The sequence below is a fragment of the Myodes glareolus genome, chromosome 18 (assembly GCF_982192425.1).
Source record: "Myodes glareolus chromosome 18, mMyoGla1.1, whole genome shotgun sequence".
Taxonomy (NCBI): Eukaryota; Metazoa; Chordata; class Mammalia; order Rodentia; family Cricetidae; genus Myodes; species Myodes glareolus.
The window spans coordinates 66,891,689-66,918,364 of NC_142043.1; the positions used below are offsets into that span (position 1 = coordinate 66,891,689).

Consider the following 26,676-nt stretch of genomic DNA (forward strand, 5'->3'; position numbering starts at 1 on the left):
TGAGTGACCACCAGCAGTAGCACCACTAGTGTGGATTTATTAAACATGGGGCCAAATGGAGGAGCCCACAGTTCACTCTCCGCAGCTATGGGGATGGGAAAGGAGGGCTTAGTATTCTGTATCACACGACAGCGTCCGGCACAAACAACCAAAGGGAAGGAAGTTTTTTGTTTTTTTTTGTTTTTTTGTTTTTTGCTTAGGATTGGGAGGGCTCACTCCATTGTGGCGGGGGCAGCATGGCGAAGTAGTTCGGTGGATGACCCTGAGAGGCTGTTTACATCCTGGCAACACAGCGAGCAGAGAACACAGAGGAACCAAAGCTGGCCTCAGAGTGACCTACTTCCCAGGTAAGTCCTACCTGCTCCAGGCTCCACAGTCTCCCCAAAATAGTGCTCCGAGCTGGGGACAAGCATTCAACACACGAGGGAGGAGACAGCAATCTAGATTTAGAGCATCCTGGAGAGAGGCACAGGCACCCACGGGAGAGCGGCCCTGGTGAACTTCCTGGGCTCGCAGTGAGGGGTATGAAAACGGGAGCAAGCTTGGCAGAGTCTGAGGGAACAAGGTCCATGTTCAGAGATACGGGGCGCAAAGCGAGTCTGAAAGGCTTCAGACAAATGGCCCGATCTGCCTGCACCACCAGTAATGCAATCACAGTAACAGTAACCCAGCTCTTACGGTTGCTATGGGAATGGAGTAATATAGGTGGCCTCCAGGTAGGCAACAGATGCTCAATAAACACTTCAGACAAGACTCAGGATGGTCAGCATGAGTCCGTGCTCCGCAGGCCCTTTCCATCGGGACTGTGAACATCTCCATTGAGCAGCACGGGGAGTGCAAAGCGGCAGAGCCAGGTCCAACCCACAGTTCACACTACCAACCACCTCACCACACCTGCTGCCTCTGGGACCTTGAACTTGAACTTGAGGGAGGGAGGGAGGGAATGAAGGAGGGAGGGGCAGGAGCAGGGGGCAGATGGGAGCAGTTTTATTTGGAAGTATGCCTCCATGACTTGGTGGTAGTCTGGAGGGGTCTCAGAGGGCAGATGACCTTTGGGGACAGATGACCTTTGTCTTAATTGTCTAGTTTCTTTCCCAGCCCTGGTCACAGGGTCCTGGAGGTTGAAGCACAGAACCATATTCTTGATCATGAACACCCCAGACAGCCTCAACAGTCTGGGCCTGGTGAGAATGGCAAGACATCCTATCTTGGACCGACTTCTGGTCAGCAGACCTGGGCCCGTAGCCCCAGGACCTTATGCAGAGGCTGGAGTCACCCACAGCCCGCTGTAGCCAGGTCCTGGTAGACACAGCGTCAGGAGAACAAGGGTCATCAGAGGCTAGTTTTCTGGTGCCGAGTCCAGTTTATCTTCCTGAGAGGCAGAAGCCAAGATGGGAGTCTCGTCCCCACCATTGAGGGACTTCTGTTCACTGCTGTTGGCTGAAAGGGTTCTGTTGCCTTGGGAACCCCAGCGGGTCAGCCGCTTTAGAGAGGAGTCCCGGCGAGCGAGGGGAGGGGGCTGGAAGCCAGTGAAGGAGCTGCTGGTGGTCGGACGCTTATCTGGCAGAGAGAGAGGTAGAAGGAAAAAGCGAGTTGAAATGGGAGAAGTGAGGGTCTTGCCTTAGCTCTGGGAGAGGGGAGACCTTTGACTTTTTCCACCTTTGTGGCCCGGGAGACCTGGAAGACTCCCTTACTCCACCCCAAGAAGGGAAGGCTCACCTCCTGGCTCAATCGGACGCATGAGCCTGTTCATCTGGACATTCCAGTGTTTCACGTTGGTGCTGGCCTGGCGCAACTTCCTCTGGGCGGCCTGTGGAGCAGGTGGTGGGAAAGGGTCAGAACGGCCATCCGCGGTGGCGGGTCAGGTTCAGACCCCCTGAGAATCTGACTGCAGCACCTCATCATCTCCCTGGGAAACTCACGTAGGGCCAGCCATGGTGGTGCATGCTTGGAATATGTACTTGGGATGTAAAGGAAGGAGGAGGTCATGGCCTGGACTACATAGCAAATTAGAGATGTGAGATCCTGTATCAAAAACGGTGGGCGAAGGGAGCTAGAGAGATGGCTCAGTGGTAAAAACACTTGCTGCTCATACAGAGGACCCAGGTCTGCTTCCCAGAACCCACACGCAGCTCATCTGTAACTCAAGGTCCACGAACTCCAGTTCCTTCTTCTAGTCTCCAAGGACACTTGCATGCAGGCTGTGCACATACACATCACATAAAAGAAACAAATCTTTAAAAAACAAAGCCCACACATGTTCACAGAAAGTCAGAGTCTGCCTCCAACTTCAGGGCACTCGCATCCTCCCAAGTTCAGCGATCATCATTTTCATTTACCGAGCTGCTAAGACATGCTAAGCGCATTTCCTATTTTATTTAACTTCCTGAGCAGAAGCTAACACAGACAAATTTGAAACAGGTTAAACAACAAACCCAGGGACATACACTGGATATCAAACCATTGTTTAACAAATTCTCTAGGGCCTCATGGGAGAGTCTCTGAGCCAGAATTCAGAGCCCTAAGCAGGGTGAGTGGGCAGGCCCACCCTTCCTGTGTTGTCCATTTTGTGTTGTTGTAGTTGGCTGTGACCCAGGGTGCTAGCGACTAAACCTGGGTCCTCTTCACCACTGGGCTAACTCTCCAGTCGGCATTGTTTTTGCAATGACTGTGTCAGCCAGAAAAAATTAAATAAAGCTCTTTTAAGATTTATATTTATTATTTTAAATTATGTATGTCACCAGGTGGTGGTGGCACATGCCTTTAATCGCAGCGTTCAGGAGGCAGAGGAAGGTAGATCTCTGTGAGTTTGAGGTCAGCCTGGTCTATAGGGTGAGTTCCAGGACAAGATCCAAAGCTACACAGAGAAACCCTGTCTTAAAAAAAAATTATTATATTGTGTCTGGGTATAAATATACACAGCAGTGCAGGTGCCCACGGAGGCCCGAGGAGTTGGATCTCACTGGAGCCGCAGCCACAGACGGCTGGGAGCCCACTGATGTGGGTGCTGGGAACTGAGCTCGGGTGCTCCGGAAGAGCAGCACATGTTCTCTCTGGGTAGCTCTGGCAGGCCTGAACTCTCTGTAGACCAGGCTGGCCTAGAACTCAACAGAGATACACTTGCCTCTATCTCCTGAGTGATAGGATCTAAAGGCCTAGCACTAAAACCCAGCAAAAGCTTGTTTAAAATGTATTTATTTAATTTCCTTTTATGAGACAAGGTCTTGTGTGTTCAGACTCACTATGCAGGCGGTGATGACCGTGAACTTCTGATCCTTCTCTGTCCAACTCTTTTTTGTTTGTTTGTTTGCTAGTTTTTGTTTGTTTGCTTCTAAAATTTTATCTAGCTTTATTTTATGTGCATTGGAGTGAAGGTGTCAGATCCCCTCAAACTGGACAGCTGTGAGCTGCCATGTGGGTGCTGGGAATTGAATCTGGGTCCTCTGGAAGAGCAGCCAGGTGCTCTTAACCCTTGTCCAACTCTTGAGTGCTGAGATTACAGCCTCAGTGCCTGATACAAACAGTGCTGGGGAGTGAACCGGGGGCTTTGTGCACGCCAGGCTGGAGAGATGGCCCTTAGAGGACCAGGGTGGGACACCCACAGAGTAGCTCACAAGTGCCTGTAACTCCAGTCCCAGGGGGTCCAGTACTACCACTTTCTGGACACCGTGGGTGCTGCTTGCGCACGGTACACAGACATACATGCAGAAAAAGCAACCACACACATAAAAGGAAATAAAAAAACTTTAAAAGCTTAAAAAAAGCTAGAACCCTTATCTACAGGGATTCAAGCTTCAAGGAGTGTCTACAAATCTAGGGCTTAGAAGAGGAGGAGGGGAAATTCTGCTCAGGTTAATTATACTATTGGCAAATACAGTCACAGGTGCGTTCTGTATTTACATACTAAATACCACGTATTAGCTTGTTTCATTGTGGTAACAGGACTTATCTGTTTCCTTTCCCAGAGTTTCAGACTCAGAGAAGTTAAGCAATCTGTAGGCGGTAACACAGCCAGCTGGTAATAATGCAAGTGTAAAGCAAGGTAGCTTGGTTCTGGGGCAGGCGAAATGACACACTGGCTACCCCAGTTTCTCCCGGTTCCCGCGGGTGTCTCACCTCCACGTCCTCGTCCGCCCTCTGCCGGTTCAGCCGCACCTCCTCCAGCTGCTGCTGGGCTTGCTGCAGGGAACGGCTCTGCAGCGCCATCTCCTGCTGCATCTCCTCCTTCTCCTGCTGCGCTCGCTCGATGTAGCGTTCCTGCTCCTCCTTCAGATGCATCAGCTGCTTTAGCTTCTCCTCCTCTTCCTCCAGTAGTCTGCAGGAGCGCACAGGAACCTCTCAGAGCGGGGCGTGGAGGGGGGCGCTCAGGCGCTGGCGGGAAAGGGACCCCGTCCTCGGGCGGTTACCTGGTCTGGGCGAGGCGCACGGCCTCCTCATCCCTCCTAGCTTTCACCTCCAGTTGCAGGGCTTCCTGCAGCCGCTCCTGCATCTCCTCCAGCTCGGCGATGCGCTGCCGCTGCCGGGCCGCCTCTTCCTTCTTCAGCTCCATCTCAGCCTGCATAGATGCCCGGGCCTGTGGGAGCGCAGAGCCGGTCAGTGGGACACCGGAGGAGACAGACAGGCTACTGCCTCTCCTGGGCTTTGCCTGGCTGTTTGTATTGGAGGATTTTTAGTTGGGGTTTCCTGATTTGACCTGTCCAAGAGCCTGATGCCTCAAATTATTCTTTCCTTCCACTGGCCTTAGAAATAATAATTAGGCGTTTGCTGGGGCTGTAGTTCAGCAGCAGAGGGCTTGCCTAGTATGCCCACGGCCCTGTGTTTGCTAGCCAGCACCTCACAAAACAGCACCAATTATAATTATATGTAATTAAACATCATAATATGATATATTACAATAAAACAACATATTAAATTATGATAATCCCTTCCTAACTCCTACCATAACAATTATAATATTATGGTGGGTGCCAGGGACTGCAGTTATTAGGACAACCAAAAGATATTGAATTTTTTTATTATTTAAAAGTTTTTATTCATGTGCATGGGTGTTTTAGCTGCATATCTGTCTGTGCACTACGTGTGGACAGTGCCCACAGAGGCCAGAAGAGGGTGTGGGATTCGCTGGCTGGTTTTGAGCTGCCATGTGGGTGCTGGGAGCCCAAGTTGGGTCCTCTGAAAAAGCAGCCAGTGCTCTTAACTGCGGGGCCATCACTCCAACCCCACTTGGTTCCTTGAGACAGGGTCTCAGGAGGTCCAGACTGGCCTTAGACTCTCTAGGTAGCAAGAATGACCTTGAACTCTTGAGCTTCCTGCCTCCACCTCTTCGCGCTGAGATTAGAGGCCTGAGACACCCTGCCTGGCTTTATTGAACTTCTTACAAGTATTTCTTCACCGAATCCTTGGCCTAGCTCCATGAACAGAGTTCTAGTTGGTGATACAGGGAGACTTAGCACGTGCTGCGTTCTTACAGCTCTTTCGGTGGAGGCGTAATGAGCACACATGCCACAACACGCCTATGGCCGTCAGAGGACAGCTTTGTGGAGCCGGTTTCCTCTGCCTATCTTTAGGGGGTTCCAGGAATAGAATTCAGGATACTAGGTTTGTGCGGGAAGCGACATTACCCGCTGAACCAGCTCGATGGTCTAGAACCGAGTTTTCTCAAATTATAAATTCAATTGTTTCTGTGTGTCTACTCTGCCTTCGTATGTCCTACCTACTAATCCCAACCTATAGTCCCCAAACTGGTTTTGTTAAAACGTGGTTCAAGTCTAGATTGACTTCATTCCAAACCATTTACAATCACTAGGTCTTAAGCAGCTTTTTCGGCCCAAGTCCTGACCCCAGAAAAGATTTCTGAGCTAGGTCCCATTCTATACCAGTGGTTTGCCATAGGCTCTACCCCCATTACGGCCCCTCCCCCAACACCCATTGGGCCACGCCCACAACATTCTCCACCCTACGGGAACCACCCTTTATCCAGGCCCCGCCTACGGGATAATTCAACTTCACTCCGTTCGACCATCAGCATACGGGCTCCACCCTCTCTAGGCTCCTCCCATAGCATCCTCCAGACCATAGGCTACGCCCTGTACGTAGGCCCAGCCCTGGCCCTCTTCCTGTCACTCTTCCGTCATGACCCCGCCCCACCCGAATCCCTCCCAGAGGCTCCGCCCCCGGTCCAAGCCCCGCCCTCTGGACAGCCTCACCTGCTCCGCCTCCCGCAGCTGGCCTTCCAGAGCCTGCTGCAGCTCCCGATGCTGACTGCGACGGCGCTCCTCCTCCTCCTGCAGCAGCCGCTCGGCCTGCCGTTGCGCCTCCTGCAATAGCTCCAGCTCCTGCAGTTTCCTCTCCTTCTCCTCCTGTAGCTGCTGCAGTCGCAGCAGCTCCTCCTCCTTGGCTGCCCGGCGCCGCTCGCGCTGCTCCCGCTGCTCCCGTCGCTTCTGCTTCAGGTCCTTATGCAGCGACGTCTTCCCTTCCGCCTGCAGCCTGATCGCGGTCTGGATGGCTATGGGGTTGAGCGGGACGGAGTCAGCCGGGGCCTAGGCCACCGCGGCCAAGGGCCTCCAAGGGTCGCTCGGATGAAGTGACCGAGGCCCAGCTAGACCCAGACCCGCACTCACCGGCCGTCCACTCCTGGCGCTGGCGCGTGTCTGAGGCGCTCATCTCGTAGGTGCGGCTAGCCGTCTTCACACAAAACATGCAGCGCTTTCCTTCGCGGTCCTGAAGCACCTAGGAAAGGGGTAGATGGCCCCGGGTCAGATGACTTCACTGAGATGGGGACCATATCTGCCTTAGCTCTAGACAACCCCCACACACACTGACCTCTTCTCTGGGACCTTCCCCACCCTGAGGGGAGTATGTATGGTCTGGGGTGGTGGATGGTTAGTTATGGGGCTAGTTTTTGTTCTCTGAAGGTTAGCTGGCACCATTTTCATCTTGATATCTTGATATCTCTCCACAAGGTTTAGTATATAGAACACGCTTAAACATGTGCCCAAGTCCTCACCGCCTGCAACTGCTGCTTTCCAGCTAGTCTCTCAAATGTCACCTGTTCTTCAAGGGTTTGGGGAGAATAATGGTACAGGGGTGTGTCTGAGGTTTTTACCTCCACTAAACTTATGTTCTGTGGAAAATAACAGTTATCTACAGTAGTGGGTTTTTTTTTGAGGGGGGGGGTCGAGACAGGGTCTCTCTGTGTAGCTTTGGAGCCTGTCCTGGAACTCACTCTTTAGACTAGGCTGGCCTCGAACTCACAGACATCTGCCTGCTCTGCCTCCCGAGTGCTTGGATTAAAGGTGTTTACAGTGGTGTTTTCTTTCTTTTTTGTTTTTTGAGACAGGGTCTCACATTATAGTCTTAATTGTTCTGTAATTCACTATGTAGACCAGGCTGGCCTTGACTGGCTTTGAACTCAGGTAGCTCCTCTATTTCCCAAGGGCTAGGATTAAAGATGTGCACCACAACATACCCAGCCCTGCACTGATGGGGTTTGTTTGTTTTAACATTTTTGATGACTTATTTATCTTTATTTTATGTGCATTGGTGTTTCCTGCTTGTGTGTCTGTGTGAAGGTGTTAGATCCCCTGGAACTGGAGTTACTACAGTCGTAAACTGCCATGGGGTTGCTGGGAATTGAACCTGGGTCCTCCGGAAGGGCAGCCAGTGTTCTTAACCACTGAGCTACCTCTCCAACCCCTGCACTGGTGTTTTCTATACAACATTTATCTGTGGTCATATATTCCTGTCAGGCATCACTTCACAGAGAAAGAAACTGGTTCTGAGATGTCTGGTGGCTTGTTCAACACTTGTTTACTTATGTAACAAAAGTGTATACAGCCAGCCAGGCGGTGGTGGCGCTTGCTTTTAATCCCAGCCCTGAGAGGCCGGTCTGGTCTACGAGAGGTAATTGATTATTTTTTCTTGAGACAAGGTTTTGATATGTAGCCCAGGTTGACCTCTACCTCCAGTCTTCCCTGCCTCAATCTCCCGAATGCTGGAAGCCCTTAACAAATCTTTAGTGTAATGTAAAAACAAAGATATAGACATTATATTAAAAAATGTAATAAACGAAGATATAGAGAAGCTGTAATACTTAGATCCCATTGATGAGTGTATCAGATGATACAACTGTTGAAAAAAATTTGCATTTCCTCAAAAGTTAGAATTGTTATATGTTCCAGCAATTCTACTCCTATATAAGTATGGGCCAAAGAGAAATGAATACATATCCAATAGAAATATGTCCCGTGCCAGGGGCTGGAGCGGTGGTTCAGCAGTTAGGAGTGCTTGCTGACTGCTCATGCAGAGGATCTGGCTTTGGTCCCAGCACTCACATGGCAGCTCACAGCTATCATTAACTCTAGTTCCAGTAGCCCTGACTCTTCTTACCGCCCAGGTTCCTGAACACATACAGTGCACAGACACACACTCAGGTACACAGACACATAAAATTAAACAGAAAAATAAATATTCAGAAACCCAGTGCCAGGTGTGAGTCACTTTTGGAGTTGCTGGCCCCTGAGGTCCCATAGATCCCCAAGCATCACAGGCTATGGAGATTGTACTTCAGATCCTGACAGAGAGGCCCTGTTGCTAAGGCTTGAGTCTCAGAACATGACAAAAACCAAGCCAGTGTGAACTTAGAAGATTTCTCTCTACTGGCTGGCTTCCACAGTGCTGGAAGGTTCATGATAGCGGAGAAAAGCTGTCCTCAATCATGCTACAGGCTACAATAATGACTGGCCTGAATACACGCCCACTGTCTTTACATGACACAATAGCGTCATGACCATCATGGGAACAACCAACCGCTTTCTGATCAGATCAGAGTCCCACGTCACAGGATGAAACCTGTAGTAGTATTTCATCTGTATCTTAATAAATAAAGCTTGCCTGAGGACCAGAAAAATAAAACAGTCACACTGACCAGCCTTAGAGACCAGGCAACAATAACACACACCTTTAAATTAATCCCAGCAGCCACACCAGCTTGTCATAGACACCAGGCGGTAGTGGTGCACACCCTTAATCTCAGCCCTAGGGAGGATTATAAAATTAGAGGAGACGGCTCTCAGACAGTCTCATTCTGAGGTTTCCTGGAGGCAGAAATGCCGTTTCAGACTGAGGTTGAGGTAAGAGCCAATGGCTGGCTGTTTTGCTTTTCTGACCTTCAGGTTGAACCCCAATTTCTGTCTCCGAGTTTTTATTAATCATGCTTCAGAAATCCATACTGACACCATTATTTAGCTACCTATGACTAGACAGGCCCTAGAGGAGAAGCCACTACAATTGATGCCGCCGAAGGGCAGGGTGTTACACTAACTCCCAGTGCTGCATCACTGGTCCCCAAGGCCAACGCATCTCTCATCCCTTAATTGAGAAGCTTCTGTGCATGGTAGATGGTGGTAAACACAGTGATGTACAACCGGTCAAGTAAGAGATTGCACAATACTCAGCCCTAAAGGGGGCGGGCATACTGCAAACTCCCTCCCAAGGTTCAGGGATCGTTTTGGAAGAGAGTGTGAGAGCCTGAGGCAGCTGATGGCTGGAAGGGACACATTATCTTCTGGACATGGCAGGGCAGCTCACACCATGGACAAAACCTGTTACAAGCCCAAGCTGAAGCAAATCCCAGCAGGGACAGGGGAGGTGGGCACACTATCCCACCACAAGCAGCCAAGCTAATGGCAACTGTTTGCTGGGAAATGAAGCGTCGATTTTCTCTGAGAGTGTAGCCCTTGGTAAGCCAACTGCTCTCCAGAATCCAGGAATATTTGGGCAGCACAAATCATCTTGAAAGATTAAGAAAGAGAGTGTGGGAGGCAGTGGTAGCAGAGAGTGGAGGCGGGTGGCGGTAGCGGACTGGAGTCTCAACCGCACCAAGGCAGACACTTCGGTGGAGTGAGGCCATAGGAACATGGAGCACCTAAGGCAGCGCCGGGAGTCCTGGCTTAGAGGAGAGGGTCGCCGGACCGGGAGGGGAGGAGGCAATGCTGGAAGCTATGGTGAAGCCCAGTTCCAAAGATCCACCTCCGACTCTTAAGCCAGAGACTCAGCCACCAGAGGAACTGCAGAGAACAATTGAGTATTTCAACGAATTCTGCAGTTTTGTCTTGGCTTATGTGGGTTACACCCCTCCTAGCCAAGAGGTCCCTGACAGCGCCACAGTGCTTGAGAAGATGAAGCTCAAGGACTCTGATCTGGAAGGACCCAAGGTGTCATTTCCGCTGTCTCCCACACCCCTGACGCATCCCTCCCGGACCTGTTGCTCTCACCCCTGTGCCACCTTCCAGCGGGACCTTTCTCAGCCTCGAAAGAAGGACCGAAAGAACAGAAAGTTGGGACTAGGAAGTGGGGCTGGCTTTGGGGTGCTTCGGAGGCCTCGACCGGCTCCTGGGGATGGGGAACAACAGTCTCGAATCAAGAAGAGCAAGAAGTGGAAGTTGAAATAGGCAGATCGTGGGGATAGATTCCCACCTCCTGGCCCCTCTAGGGCACCTCCCAGGGATACAGACTCTGAAGAGGAGGAGGAAGAGGAGGAGAATGAAGAAGAGAGGACAGTGGTGAAGTCCCAGTCCCTGTGCTCCAACACCCCCTGGAGTCCCCAGGCCCCCTGTTACAGGACACCCTGAAGGTGCTCTCCCTACTGACAGTGAAGGCAAGGAAGTGGGCAGCACAGAAACAAGCCAAGACGGAGATGCCAGCTCCAGTAAAGGTGAGATGCGGGTCAGGGATGAGGACATCATGGTGGAATCGGGTGAGAAGCGGTGAGTCGTGGGATCTGATCACATGTTACTGCAGAAAGCCCTTTGCTGGGCAGCCGGTGATTGAGTACAGCCTGTGTAGGACATGGATCCACCTCTCTTGGGCTAAGATTAAGAAGCCCAATGTTCCTGACTTCTTCTGTTGCCAGAATTACACGGAACTTCATCCAGAGGCCCGGCAGTTTGGGGGTCTTCCCGAATCGGGAGAACCCTGACATCACTCTTGGAGGCTGGAACTTTGACATCACTTGGGAACTGAGCCTCAGGGTCTTCAGCCTCTTCAAGGCTGGAATTCCCGAGGGAGACTTGTTTGAGTGTCTTCTCTGTCCCTCCTGCTCCATGAACCTGAATTAGACCCATTACAGTTGGGTCAGGGGAGGCTGGGTCTGTAGACAAAATCTGTCGGGTGAACTGGCCACCCTTTCCACATTCATTCTGGGCCAGGGCTCAGATGGGGCTGTAACGGGACAGTTGTCTATAATCTGTAGTGTGAATATAACACTCCCCTCATGGCTTCCTCTCTCTCCCTCCTATTTACTTTCTTCCACACCTGCTGTATTTTTAATTTTGGACTCCCTATGTTTGAGCATGGTGGTTGCTCAAAGGCAGAGCACCATACCTGGTGGAGTGGGGGAGGAAAGCAAAAGGTATCAATTATCACTAGAATCATTTTTAATAATATTGGCTGGCTGCTTGTACAGACAGCCAGTGTGTTGTAAATAAAGCAGAATGGGCTCTTGTGTTTTACAAAAAAGTAAAATAAAATAAAAAAAATAAAGAAAAAAGTGATATGAGCCAGGTGGTGGTGGCGTATGATTTTAATCCCAGTACTCGGGAGGCAGAGACAAGTGAATCTCTGTGAGTTCGAGGCCAGCCTGGTCTACAAAGTGAGTTCCAGGACAGGATCCAAAGATATAGAAAAACTCCGTCTTAAAAAACAAAACAAACAAAAAACAAAACAAAAACAACAACAACAAAAAAAAAACAAACCCCACCCTGCCCCTGGGGAAGAAAAGGAAGAAAAAGTGATACAAAGTTGGGTGGGAATGGGGGGTAGATATGATCGAGACAAGCTGCATGACATTCCCAACTATAAAAGGCTTCCATTCAATCCTAGCACCCATGTAGGAAGCTGGGTGTGAATGACGGGACGTGCTCTTCTACTGGCACCGAGGAGGTGGAGACAGGCAGTGCAGAGCTCGATACTTGCCCTAGGTGACAGACCCGAGCCACTAACGTGCGGTCTTAACAAGCAAACAAAACGAGGTTGGGAGAGCCGGGAGGTAGTTCAGCAAAGTGCTGGCTGCATAGGCCTGAGCTCCTGAGTCCTAGCCAAGCGCAGGGTTAAAAGCCAGGCGTGACGATGCACGTCATAATCCCAGTGCCAGGAGGCAGAGGGAGGAGAGACCCTGGGTTTCTCTGGCCCACCAGCCTTGCTGAACCAGTGCACCCCAGGTTTCAGAGTGAGGGACTCCAGGGTGGAATATCACTTTAACTATGTACAGATGTGTTACATTTGCTTATGTTGCATTTGCTTAATGATGTAAAGATGTGTTACTTTGCCTGCCTAAGGCAGCTGATTGGTCTAAAAGCTAAATGGCCAATAGCTAGGCAGCAGAGGGATAGGCAGGATGGTGGGCAGGGAGAATAAGTAAGAGGAAGAATCTAGGCTTGAGAGGAGAGAACTAGGGAAGACAGGGAGATGCCCGGGGCCAACCAGCCAGGCAGCTGCCAGCCAGACACAGAAGCACGAAAAGTAGGACATACAGAATGAAAGAAAGATAAAGAGCCCCAAGGCAAAACACAGGCGGAAAGGAACAGATTGAATTAAGTTATCAGAGCTGCTGGGACAGAATAAGCCCGAGCACTCATCTTCACTTGGGAGCTGATTGGTGGCCCTGGGAAAGCACACTACAGGACTGCATCTCAAAAACTCAGGTAGATGACATCAAAGGATGACTTCTAGCCTCTGTGTGCCCATGCACATGTGAGTGCAACACAAACAAACAACAAAGTGCATAGGTCTTAGATAATGTCACCCTAGTTTAAACTTTGGTTTCCATATATAGGTGCATGTACACCTACAAACAAATGTGCACATGTACCCACAAGAACACGTGCACACACACACACACACACACACACACACACACACACACACGAATGATCCCAGTATTTGAGAAGTAGAGAAGCAAGAGGACTAGGAATTCAAGGTCTGTCTTGACTACGTAAATAAGTTCAAGGCCATGCTAGACTAGAAGAAGCCCTGTCTCAAAGGGAAAAAAGAAACTGGAAGGCTTGCTGTGGAGTGTAGATCTGAGTCATCTCTATCGGGGTTTAATAATCCACCAATGACTTCCGCGCCTGGTCGGTGGTTTTATGGGGCTGACACAGGGCTGGTATGGCGGAACACCTGCCTAGCGAGACGCCAGGTTTGACCACTCACACTACAAAAGGAAAAGAAGTGCTGACGTGGACGAGAATGGCTTCAAGGCAGCCAGGTGTGTCTGAGCTGTACCAACCTAATCTAAGTGGAACCATCCCAGTGAGGTTTCTCTTCCCTCCACCCTTGCTCCCGACCCCTTGTCCACCCACTGCGCCCTCACCTCCACACAGCACTGAGCATCCAGTGGAATGGTGCCTCTTTTCTCCTTGCATTCTTCACTCCCAAAGTAGCAGAGGCAGCTGGGCTGCAGCTGGAACCAGCGCTCTGCCCAGTTTCTCCTCAGGTGCCCTCGCTTCCACAGATAGCCCTGCAGACAGAGGCAAGTAAGAGAGGCCTCCTAGGTATCCATCACCCCCTCCCAATGGTCCTCTAGGTCTCCATCACCCCCTCCCAATGGTCCTCTAGGTCTCCATCACCCCCTCCCAATGGTTCTCTAGGTCTCCATCATCCCCTCCCGATGGTCCTCTAGGTCTCCATCACCCCCTCCTGATGATCCTCTAGGAATCCATCACCCCCTCCTGATGATCCTCTAGGTCTCCATCACCCCCTCCCAATGGTCCTCTAGGTCTCCATCACCCCCTCCCAATGGTTCTCTAGGTCTCCATCATCCCCTCCCGATGGTCCTCTAGGTCTCCATCACCCCCTCCTGATGATCCTCTAGGAATCCATCACCCCCTCCCGATGATCCTCTAGGTCTCCATCACCCCCTCCCAATGGTCCTCTAGGTCTCTATCACCCCTCCTGATGATCCTCTAGGTCTCCATCACCCCCTCCTGATGATCCTCTAGGAATCCATCACCCTCTCCTGATGATCCTCTAGGTCTCCATCACCCCCTGCTGATGGTCCTCTAGGTCTCTATCACTCCCTCCCGATGGTCCTCTAGGTCTCTATCACCCCTCCTGATGATCCTCTAGGTCTCCATCACCCCCTCCTGATGATCCTCTAGGAATCCATCACCCCCTCCTGATGATTCTCTAGGTTGCCATCACCCCCCTCCATGGTCCTCTAGGCATCCATCACCCCCTCCCAATGGTCCTCTAAGTCTCCATCACCCCCTGCTGATGGTCCTCTAGGTCTCCATCACCCTCCCTCCTGGTGGTCCTCAAGTCTCCATCACCCTCTCCAAACGATCCTCTCAGACTGACCTGTTTCAGGACATCTTGGATGAGCTCCTGGTAGACTTCTTGAATGGCCATGCTGAGGGAGTCCCGACCCACACCCCGCAGGCAGCGGCCAGAGTTGAAGAGCTCTAGGAACTGCCAGACGCTGAGACCCCCAGAGGTCTGAACTGCTTGAGCCTCCTGGGCCAGCAGTTCGTCCAGCTCGCCCAAGCCTATCTCCAGACTCATGCTGCCCAGGAGCTTCTTTAGCAGATACTCAACCTGGAAGGGAGAGGGAGGCCAGGTGACGTCAGCAGCGCCTCCAGAGGAGCCTGGACCAAGGACAAGGGCGTGGGAAGGCCACATACAGGTGGAAACAGGGGAGAGATTTGAGAGGGGACCTAGAACCCTAGGCATGCCTCGGTCAGCCTCCCTCTTCCCCCCGTGCTAAGTCCACCTCCTTTCCGCCATAAAATAAAAGTAGGGCCATGTGCAGCGCGGTGGTGCCACACCTTTAATCCCAGCACTCGGGAGGCAGAGGCAGGCAAAGGTCTGTGAGTTCAAGGCCAGCGTGATCTACTGAGCGAGTTTCAGGACTGCTAGAGGGAGCTACACAAAGAAACCTGTCTCAAAAAACCAAAACCAAAACCAAAACCAAAACCAAAAAAAAAAAAAAAAAAAAAAAAAGAACTCCTCCTCAACACTCTCAACTTTGCCTATGACAAACAAGGAAGGAAGGGCCAAGGTGGAAAGCAACTTCCTTCAAGTCACAGGGCAAGTGGGAGGCAGCCAGTGCTTGGGTTTGTGATCCTGAAGCCAGTCCCCAGTCCTTGAGGTCCTTCCCTTGGGGGATAGCAATGGAATTAGGGCGGGGGGGGGGGGTAAGCAGGGCAGGGACAGGAAACCTAAGGCAGAGGCACAGGAAGTGGTGGTTGGGGTACATCCTGCTGCGGTTTGTTCTCACTGCAGAGAGAGCCTTCCTACTCTCTGAGGGGCCACCTTGCCCCGACTGGCAGGGACCTGGTAAGAGTCCACACTGGCCCCAGCCGTCTTGAAAGACTCTTTAGGGATTTTACTCTGGGTCTCCAGTGGCGGTTTGGTAGAAGGCCTTAGTTCAGATCTCAGCGATCCCCCAGAACTAAGAAGGCAGGGTCCAGACTCCAAGCCTCATCCCCCAGCATGCCCTACATCTTTGGAGTCTGTCTGGCTCACCAGTTAAGAGAAAAGAAACCCTCTGAGGCCAAGGCCAGACTTGGCTGTCCACCTTGCTAACCAGAGTTACTTCCTGTCTGCGAGAACACCCCGCCCACTTCCCCTAACAAAGCACCTTCCTAGATTACACGGCGCCCAAGAATCCCGCTGTTCCATCTGAATGCTCTCATCAGTGTGCTGCCCATTTGTACTGCTGCAGAACGTAAACATTTGTGGCTCACTTTCCTCCTCAGAGAACCCAGATGCAAATGTAGTTTGGCTTCTCTTAGAAGGTGGCTGAGGGACACGATGTTGATAGTTCTTTCTCTGTATTCAGAGGCAGTCAGGTGGGGCTAAGGGTCATGGAGAAAGGGGATTGGGAAGGCGCATAGACAACCTGTTTTCCTTCACAGCTTTACCAGGGGCTTGGCCCTGAGTGACTCAATCCCTGGATCTGACATCACCCTCACCTCATCGGGAACCATGATCAGTGGGTACTTGTCCTCAGACAGGAAGTTGAAGAGGCACCAGAGACGGAAGGCATCCTGATTGGAGAGCAGGCTGTTTCCATTGCTATCTGCTCGGTAGTTCTTCTTGGCCGTCAGCGTCCAACACAGCTCATCAAAGTGCTCTTTAACGAAAGCCCCCTCCTCCACCTGTCACGAGGTCCGCAGTTAGCCAGCTGCATCGTCCCTCATCCCCGCTCCATCCGTAAGCCTCGCCCTACTCGCCTGCCAAGCCCAAGCCTGAACTCAAACTGGCTCAGGCACTTCACCAATATCTCCACTTCCTCCCCTGGCAAACTAGTAAACTAGTAAACTAGCTAGTAAACTTTACTAGTAAACTAGTAAAGCTAGTTCCTCAGCCAAGGGAGAAAGGAGGGGAACCCTAGGGGGCAGGACAGCCGAGGAGAACCTACACAGGGGGTGACAGATGAGACGAGTGGGGTGCAGGTTAGGGGGGCTTTGACGGGGTGCGGAAGCTAAGACAGAGGATGGGCAACGGGGTACAGGTGAGTGAGGAGGGGAGTGGAGATGGAGGAGCGAGGATGGGCAGTGTGGACAGGTGAGTGAGGAGGGGAGTGGAGATGGAGGAGCGAGGATGGGCAGTGTGGACAGAAGTGGGAGTGGAGAGCCGGAGTAGAAAGCTAGGTATTGGGGTCCTAGGGAAGGGGCGTGCCCCACCTTGTCGAGGATGTACTTGTTGAGGTAGGGCATGTAACCTTGACTGGACACAGGACCATCGTCGTCATCCCGGAAGTGCTCCTCCAGGGCCACGGGGTCATGGGGGATGTGCAGGACCGTGTACAGGTTGTGGGACAGCACCTTGGACAGAGAGACAGTTTACTTTCCTGCACCCAGTCAGGCCTTGACCAAAGGACTGATTCCATTGGCCTGTCCGTTCATCCCCACCCTGCTCTGACTAAGTTCTCTTCGGGCACCATCCACTCCGACACACAAGAGCACACTCCATACTTCCCTTCATTCGTATCACCCCCATATAGTGACGCTCCATGTCCCCAGGCGCCAGGTGAAGAAATCTTCAGGTCCTACTCATCAGCAGAGCTGCGATTCAAACCCGGGAAAAGACACCCTCTCCTATTATTTAATTATGACTTGGAAGCTTCTTTCTATAATCTGGGACTCAGAAGTTCCTGGTCTCTCAGTAGGGGAGTGAATGGGAACTTGGGATTCCAAGCTTGTGTGGCAAGATTCCAAAGCCCAGGGGCTTCCCACAAATTCTAGGCTATCTGCAGGGAGGCAGGAGGCCGTTCTGGGGCAAAACCCTTGACTTGATCACTTCTAATCACAGACTCAGTATTCAGGCTGCCATTCGCACTGCGGTGAGTCCGATCTGGGGAGGTCCCTAATGAGCAGGTGTGGGAGCTAGGGATGGTTCAAAGAATGCTCGTGAGAAATGGTTCATGAGGTGAGGAATAAGAGCAATGGTAGCCATGGGGCAGGATGGTACGTGTGGGGCAGGCATGCTGATCAGATTTATGATGCTAAAACAAAGGAGCTGAAGTTTGAACAAGAAGATTTGGTAAAGTGAAGAGAAGGGGGAAGGTTGCTTTGGGGAAATTGTTACACTGCTTAATCACAGGCAGTGTGATGACTTAAAAGCAACCACTTATTGGGTGGAGCATAATTCGGCAGAACCTTAATCCCTGCGTTCAGGGGGCAGATGCAGGTGAACCTCTGTGAGTTCCAGGCCATCCTGGTCTACATAGAGTTTCAGGTCAGGCACAGACACACAGTGAGACTCTGTCTCGGGGGGCGGGGGTAAACCACTGCTTTATGCCTGCCACTCCCTATGTCCCAGCCACTGCATAAAGTGATTTAACAAGTATTACATTTATCCATTAAGTGTGGCCAGGGCAGTGCTTAAGCCCTGGTGTCCATGTGGAGGTCAGAGGGCAACTTTAAGGGTCCAGTTCTTTCCTTGTACCACGTGGGAGATGTTTTCAGGCTTGTCAATAAATACCTTTACCCACTAGATCATCTTTTCAGCCCAAAATTGCTTTCTTAATTACAGAAGAAGAATTTAAATGTACCATGAGCATGGTGCGCATACATGTAACCCTAGCAATTAAGTAGAGGTAGGAGGATCGGAAGTTGGAGGCTAGCCTGGGCTACACGAGACCAAATAAATAAAATATTGATGTGTTCATGTATTTGTGTGTGCAGGTGCATGAGTGTGTGCGTGTGCTTTACTGTGCTAGGGATGACCCTAGGACTTTGCAGATGTTAGGCATTCCACCACTGAGCCGCTCTCCCGGCCTCACTTCTGGAAGTCTGGCTGTGAGAGCTAGTCAGTATCATTTTCCCTTACACCATGCATGGGTCTATCCAAGTCACTGACATCTGAGTAATGATTTATGGTCCAGTCTAAGGTGCCATTGCTCAAGGTCTAGAATTTGAAAGTCCAGTGCCAGTGCAGGACACCCACAGACTATCTAAAGTGGCAGTATCTGCCCGAGCGTCTGTCTTATTCCCCTCTGCCATGTCTCTTCTCAAGGATCCTCCTTAGGAGACACTGCAAAGCCCAGGCAAAGGGCTACTCTCCGTGAGAGCTGGCGCATGGGGAGCCAGGGGCCTTCACTTCCTGCTTGTAGGGTCCTGGATAAACCCTTTTACAATCAGATCGGAGCTTTGACTTTGTTTTCAATAAAAAGGGATACCGCTGCTATGGGCCATGTGGTGTAAGGTGACAGAGGTGGAGAGCCAGGTTCAGGTCTGCACACGGTGAGTGTGAACTCCTGTCCAGGGTGAAAAGGGCACCTTTTTAATCTATTTGTCAAAGGTGAGAAAGATGGTAAGAGCAAATACTGAGGAAAGTGGGAAAACGGGGGCTTTAATAACCCACCACTAGCCAGACGGTGGTGGTGCACACCTTTAATCCCAGCACTTGGGATGTTGCAGAGGCAGGCGGCTCTCCGTGAGTTTGAGGCCAGCCTGGTCTACAGAGCAAGTTCTAGGATAACCAGGACTGTTATACAGAGAAACCCTGTCTCAAAAACAAAAAACAAGCAAACAAAAAAAACCCCCACAAAAACAAAACCCTACCACCAGATGTGAATTAGTCATCCATCTTCATCTCACGTAGCCAAGGCTGGCCTTGAACTCACTACCGAACCAAAGATAACCTTGAACGTGTTCCTTCTGCGTCTGCGTCCCAATGCCGGGAATTCAGGGAAACCAGGTGCGTGCTGCCATAACTAGCTACACTAGTTATCTTTGTGGTGTCCGCAATCTATAAACCTAAAGTTGGAGGTGAGCTGGAGGGAGGGCTCAGTGGTTAAGCACACTTGCTTGCTGCCCTCCAGAGGCCCTGAGCTCAGTTCACAACATCCGCAGCAGGCAGCTCACAACTGCCTGTAATTCAGGAGGTCTGATATCATCTGCTGGCCCCCGAGGGTACCCATGCTCATGAAGACACACACACACACACACACACACACACACACACTACCACCACCACCAAAAATTTAATCTTTTAAATTTAAATTGGATGTGAGCTTTAACTCAGCATTTTTTGTTTTATATTTTCTTTTCATTTAATGAAGACCTATTTTACGCTTAATTATGTGGGGTGTGTGTGTGTGTGTGTGTGCCTACGTGTAGGTATGTGATCACAAGTGTGGGTGCTCTCGGAGGCCAGAGGAGGACATCGGTATTCTGGAGCTGGAGTTACAGGCTGTGAGCACTCTGACGTGGATGCTAGGATGCTCGGGTCTCCTGCAAGACTAGTGTGAGCTTGTAACAACGTAGGCATCTCTAGGTCTTAAATCCCTTTTTAAAGTAAAAAAGAAAATCAAAAATAAAAGGATTTAAAAACAATTTCATTTTGTGTGCATGGGTGTATTGCATGATGAATGTGTGTCTGTGCATCTGATGTAAATGCTGTGCCCAAGGAGGCCAGAAGGGGGCGCCAGATTCCCCGGTACTGGAGTTAGTTGTGTGGCACCGTGTAGGTTCCAAGAACCAAACCCTATTCCCCTGGAAGAGCAGCTAGTCCTCTTAACTGCTAAGTCACCCCTAAGGAGAGAGAGAGAGAGAGAGAGAGAGAGAGAGAGAGAGAGAGAGAGAGAGAGAGAATTTTGGAGACAGGGTTTCTCTCTGTAGCTCAGACTGGCCTTGAGCCTCTGCCTCCCGAGTGCTGGGGTTAAAGTGTGTGCTGGCAGGACCTGGTCCATTTTTTTATTTATTTACATGTGTGTGGAGTGCACACCTCACAGGTCTCAGGAGTCACTGAGACATTCGACTTGGATCCAGCTGAGCTCTAGGGAAAGGGTTTGGCCTAGTGGTTCTTGTCCTTAAGGAATGGGTGACACCCAGAAACACACAAACAGGGAGGCACAAGACTCTTCCATGGAGAGACTTAATAACCGGGCAGGGTAATAACAGTGGTGAGTGCTGCGCCTTGTTCTTCACATCTCTGTTATTTTAACAGCTCCTGTGTGGAGCGCGGAGAACAACTTACAGGGAGTCAAGTCTCCTTCCAAAGGTGGGTGCCGGGAATCAAACCGGGACCATCAGGGTTGGCAGTAGGTGCCTTCACCCAACAACCTGTCAGTGTGTGTTGTGTAAGTCTGGAACATAGACTGCCTTTATGACAAGAAATTGGAAGGAACATTTGAGACAGGGTCCCATTCTGCACCCTGGGCTGGCCTTCCAACCCTTCTACCTCAGTTTCCTGGGGCTGGGATTCCAGGTTACACCATCTTGCCTGTTTACGGAACTGGAATTACAGAGAATTGTGAGCCACCATGTGGGTCCTCTACAAGAGCAGCCAGTGCTCTCAACCCCTGAGCCATCTCTCCAGCCCATTCCTATTTTGTTTTGTTTTTTTTTTGAGACAGGGTCTCAGGTACTCTGGGCTGACCTTAAACTCATCCTGTATGACCTTGATCTTCTGATCCTCCTGCTTCTCCCACCGTAGTGCCAAGATTACATTCCCTGTTTAGGTAGTGCTGCAGACCTAACCGGGGGCCCCATGCACACTAGGCAAGCGCCCTCAGCTGAGCTGTATCTCCAGGCCTGTTCCCTTCCCCTGCGGCCACATGCACAGCTGGGGTCCTCATCTGTGCCTTTTGGTGACTGAATCTGCAGAGCCCACGGCTGGGCTGTCAGTTGTCAGGATGCTGTGGTACTCAGGGTTCTAGACACTTAGGGTCCTCCACACAGAGACGCTAACCTCAGACTGCAAGCCGTTCCGACGCCTGGGGTGGGGTGAGGGGTGGGATCAGGCAGGAGAGGAAGTGGCAGGGGTGGGGCAGTGATGAACAGAGCCTCCGAGGTAAGTAGGGACTCTCAGCCTCCATTCACAGGTTAGGAAATGGAGGCTCGGGAGGAAGTGTCTTGCCCAAAGTCTAGCTCGGAGGTCCCTTTGGGTCTCCACTGGAGTAGCTGAAACTGAAAGGCCTGCCCCGCCCTGACCTACTGACTCAGAGTTTCCAGGGGTGGGGTCTAGGTGTCTGTATTTTCCATACGCTGTCATCTGGACTCCGATGACATCTACAATCCCCACTGACCCCTCAGTCCCTGAACTCGGGTGAGCAGCCTGGGCCTAGAAGATTCTGTGTGTTTCCACTATTGGTGTGTGTGTGGGGGGGGACCCCTTCTCCCTGGGGACCCTGGGTCCAGGGAGAGGTTGGCTATCCTGTCTACACTGAGCACGAGAAATCAGAAGGGTTGACTCTGTAGCCCCCAGCCTTCAGATCCCGGGACCCTGTCTGACAGAGGTCAGAGGTGCACACAGTAGAAGCCGTAAAGGCAGCGGGCAATGAGATCACAAAGCAGGAGCCGTCTCTCCCACACAGACTACTCCTCTGTTTTTTGAGACAGAGTGTCTCTGTGTAGCTTTGGAGCCTTTCCTGGAACTATCTCTATAGACCAGGCTGGCCTTGAACTCACAGAGATCCACCTGCCTCTGCCTCCCAAGTGCTGGGATTAAAGGCGTGCGCCACCACTGCCCAGCCAGACTACTCTTTTTTGACTCGTTTTCCTTTTTATTTGTTTGGTTTGGCTTTTGGAGATAGGAACTCACATTGTAACCCAGGCTGACCTCAGATTCTCAGCAATCCTCTTGCCTTAGCAAGAGTGCCAGGATCACAGGTGTGACCTCTGTGTGGGTTCCATGTCATTGTTTTAAGGCACAGCCAGGCTTGGTAGCATACACCAGCACTGGGAGGAGGCAGAGGCAGAAGGACTTCTGTGAATTTGAGGCCAGCCTGGGCTACCCTGAGTGCTGGGATTTAAGGCAAGATATTATGGTAAGGCTCAGGAGATAAAGGAGCTTGCCCCAGGACAACCTGAGCTCAATGCCTGGCGGAAGGGGACCCAGCTCCCCAAGTTGTCCTCTGACCTCCACATGCACTGTGGCCCACACACATACAGACATAAGATTTAAATATACAGATAAATAAGAGAGGATTCACAGAAGAAGTCATTCCCTTCCCCACCTGCCTTCTGTTCTCAGGGACAACAAGACAAAATCACTCTCCTCCTTTTGGGCTTGTTTGCTTCTTTTTTTTTTTTTTTTTGAGACCTTCTAGGGTGTCCTGCTTCAACCCTGAGTGCTAGGGTCATAGGTGTGTGCCGCCACACCAGTCCCTTGGGCTTTGCTCTGCCCCTCCTCCTCCTCCTCCTCCTCCTCTGGCCTCAGCGGGATGTACCCAGGCTAGACAAGGCAGCCCTCTATAGCCTCTATGAGCATCTTTGGGGGAGAAGAGGCGACTCACAGCCATAGCGAGGCTTGGGCTGGTGCAGCCTCCCACTTGCCCCCTCAGAGGACACAGAGGCTAGAAACCGTACTAGGATGAACAGCTAAGCCCAGGACCTTCCTTCATCCCCATGTTTACAGAAGACAGAGTGTACCTCGCTGGTGTATCTGCTGCCTCGGCTTCTTCCTCTGCCTTCTGACCACTTCTCTATTACTTCTCTGCCTCTGCCCCCACCTCCAGCACCATCACTACTTCCTCCCGGTCCAGCGTCTACCACTGTGGGCCTGGAAGAAGCCCTCTCCTCCTCGGCAGGGACCCTGCCGTTTCTGCCTCACCTCCACACGGCCCAAGAGTGTCGGTGTTAGCTTGAGAGTGGGCGAGCTTCCTGTCATGCAGGTGGGACGTTCACGGTGTCCCTTGCGCGATTCGAGCTGTGACAGTTCAACCGTGCACACTCTCAGACTCTTCCCCAGAAACACCCAGCCTATGGAGGTTGGGGGCGGGAATGGGGCCAGTCAGATGCTAACACAGAGGGGTTCTAGATGGGAGCGCTTCCTGGCAAGAGCACCAGAGAATGGGGGCTGCTCAAGGGCTGTAACCTCTGTGCCTAAGGCACAGAGAGAGCCTGGAGAGGGGTCACAGGTCACAGATGGAACATGCAGTATCTTGGGAGCAAGAAGTCATGTGGCAGGGTACCCAAAAGATAGGGTGGGCCAAGTGGTGGCTCAGGCCTTTAATCCCAGCATTCAGGAAGCAGAGGCAGGTGGATCTCTGAGTTTGAGGTCAGCCTGGTCTATAAGAACTAGTTCCAGGACAGGCTCCAAAACCACAAAGAAACCCTGTCTAAACAAACAAACAAACAAGAAAGGAAAGTCCAGCACACTGCTCTCCAGAATATTGTGAAAGATTAGATCCATTTTGCAGAGATGGAAACTGAGGCTACAGAGCGAGTTCCAGGACAGATAGGGCTGTGACAAAGAGAAACCTTGTCTCAAAAGAGGGGGGGCAATGAAGGTGGGTGTGGGATAGTTTTGGCAGGATCGGTGCTGCTCAGATGGTCTAATTTCCTTTCATGGCAGAACTCAACCACACAATATGAGCTGGATTTACTCAAGATGGAAGGATTAACCTGCCTCCCTAGGGGACCTGAGGTGGCTTTGGACTCTCCTTCCTGGGGAAGTAGACCATTAGTCAATAGATGCCCACAAATCCAGCTAAGGGATAGACCAGGACAGAACTAAGTGGTGCACCTGAGTTCACAGGACCCAGCTTGAACAACACGAGGGTCGAGGTGGAGGGGACATGCCCACGCTGTCCGTTTGCCTCCCAGGTTTCCACTAGATGGAGTATTATTTACAAAGAATGAGTGGATCCCTAGGCAGGGTCTGAGAGCTGAGTTGCTCTGACGCTTTCCCCAGCATGCCAGGACTCGAGCAGCTGAGGCCTTAATTTCTCCCCCAGGAAGAAGACGCCTACCCAGGAAGAGAGCTCCTTCGTCTCCTCTGAACTGTCCAGACCGTATAGTTTTAAGACGACAGGGGTGGCCACTGATGGGGTTTTCCTGGGCCTGGCTTACCCCAACTCTCAGCCTCAAGTCTCAAGGCATAAGGCAAATTTCCCAACCTGCTGTGTGCCTGTGCTGGTAGGTGGAGCTGGTCGGTGAGCTGTGTAGCAACACAGGGGAGACTTTGGCCATGACCCCTTAGCTGGCCCACACTACTGTTTCAGTGGCTGCCGGCTTGCTCTGCAAATGGAGGAGGCTCTCTGCTCCAAAGGAAGTGACTGGCAACACTAACTAACTGTTTTTCTTCAAAGCCACGAGGAAGCCACAGGGAGGAGCAGGGTGCGAGTCCAAGCATGACTCTGGGGAGTCCACAAGAAGCCTGAGAAGAGGGCAGGTTACCGAATCTCAGAAGCCCATGGTGCCACCTCTACTCTCCAGTCAGAGTACATGGTTCTGGACAGCAGCACTGGTGACACGTGCCTGGGAGCCTCTGGGAAGCAACTACTGAGCTAGGTTGGCTCTGTTACCTCCCCTGGGCCAGCACTCCACCCAGGGCTGCTGGGTGGCAAGGTGCCGGCCCGCCGAGTAGCAAAGGCTTCCCTGTCTGACTCCCGGCGGATGGGAACCGAGGTGGCGAGTGAGCCTCTCCTAAGCCCCCAGGATGCCCCTCACCTTGAGCTGGGACTTGGAGACCTTGCCGCTCTTCTCCACGTCCAGGGCGGTGAAGGCGTACCAGATGGACTTGAGCAGCTCCTTGCGCAGGGCCATGGCTGAGGCGCCCGCCCCGGCCCAGGGGCGGCTCTGACACCAAGATCCGGTTTCAGGAAATGCAAACGGCTGCAGACCGCAGAGAGGCCCTGGTGCAGAGCGGAACAAGAGCTCCACCTGCCTGCTCCCTCCGGCTTCCAGGGCTGGCAGGGGACTAGGACTAATGTCCCAGAGCCAGAGAGCCCTCCTTTGCCTGGCCTGGCTCCTTTAGCACAGGTTTTCTTGCCCCAGAACCCTCCCAGGCTCCCAGTGGTACTTCAAGGCCACCCTGACTTGGAGGTAGACAGGGTCAGGAGTCAAGTCTACGCCAACCAGTAAGATGCCAAGGCCCTACCTCCCAGGCGACAGACTGGGCACAAAGGACACAACAGGCTTGGGGCAGGACTTTCCTTTTAGGGCCCCCAGAAGGATCTCAATGAGGTGCTCTATCCAAGCAGAAGAAACCCACCTGGAAAAAGAGCGGAAGCAGGCCCCTCACCAGGACGGGGCAACTTCGCACTCAGACTCTAAAGAAACTCAGAACACTGGACACTTTGCACCTAGTGGCTTTGAAGACACCAGAGTCTGTATGTGTGACAGCAGGGCTCACCTCTGAGGTCCTGGCAGGGGCAGGCAGGGGCAGGCAGGGGCAGGCAGGGGCAGGCAGGGGCAGGCAGGGGCAGGCAGGGGTAGGCCCTCTTCACTAAGGCCTCCACTTCCTTAGATGCAGAGGCCTCTCAGACTGGGATGAACCCATCTCGTGGAGGCCATCAGATTTCAACAAAGCCTGGCTGAGGCTAATTCTGGGACATCCCACCCCCAGGGAGCATGCCCAGCCTCAGCCTCTCACTCCCACAGGACTGGTGTTGGAGCAAATGGGAAGCAGGTTATGGGAGACACACACTATCGCCCCTCGCTTGGAGGTCTGAAAGTCAGGGATAAGTCTGGGACCACCCAGGCTAAGAAGCACAACTCTGTCTCAGAAACAAACTTATAAAAGACCCCAACAAAACAAAGGGTGAATATGAGCTTCCTAGGGACCCAGGAGAGGGTACAGGTAGTTCTCAGTATTCTGGGTCCACTCAGGAAGGGGCTGGGGGCCCATTAGAGCATCATAGTAGAGACAGAGGAGGCACCCTCAGTTCCTCCAGCATTCCCACACAGCTGCGGTCAGCCCTATAGCTGCTCTCCACGAGGTCCCTCGGCATCTCCCTGTTATGGCTGCTCGGGCATTCCAGCTCACTCTTCAGTAGGGTCATGTATACTTCTGAAACCCCACGGCATGGGCTTAGATGTCCTGCCCCTAACTGGTAACAGGGTTAGGATGTCAGCACTACAGTAACAGCATTAGGACCTCAGGAACCTCGCCTGGGGCTCTGTGGTGGCTGGGAAAGGAAGGTCTCAGGCTCCATTCAATGTCAGAAAGACAGGAGACCCAGAATTCTTCCAGTCCAAGCATGCAGAGTCACACCTGGGAACCACAGCCACTCCAGTCCTGTTTGGCATAGGTGTGGGCAGAAGCCCACTGGCAGCTCCTCAGGACTCATTTCTCCTGGAGCCTTCCTCCCACCTAGACTCATGCACAGAGCTGTGCTAGGGGAAGCTGGAGCCCAGGGAGCCGTGCCACCAGGGCCCAGCCTGAAATGATGGAGCCCAGGGAGCCGTGCCACCAGGGCCCAGCCTGGAATGACGGGGCCCA

The 26,676-nt window shown here is 52.0% G+C and overlaps 1 protein-coding gene and 1 pseudogene across 1 annotated transcript; one reads left to right on the forward strand and one right to left on the reverse strand.

The window, feature by feature from the left end:
* Positions 1-25,055, reverse strand: Def6 (DEF6 guanine nucleotide exchange factor). Its single transcript, XM_087898387.1, has 11 exons — positions 24,903-25,055; positions 16,686-16,826; positions 15,972-16,157; positions 14,356-14,592; positions 13,370-13,516; positions 6,621-6,729; positions 6,207-6,505; positions 4,407-4,573; positions 4,117-4,315; positions 1,720-1,810; positions 1-1,560 (listed from the first exon to the last, which is right to left on the reverse strand). The coding sequence occupies exons 1-11, from the start codon at positions 24,996-24,998 to the stop codon at positions 1,340-1,342; spliced, it is 1,893 nt and encodes a 630-aa protein (XP_087754513.1). The 5' UTR covers positions 24,999-25,055; the 3' UTR covers positions 1-1,339.
* Positions 6,721-11,557, forward strand: LOC148119192 (PHD finger protein 23 pseudogene; annotated as a pseudogene).
* Positions 25,056-26,676: the final 1,621 nt, after the last annotated feature.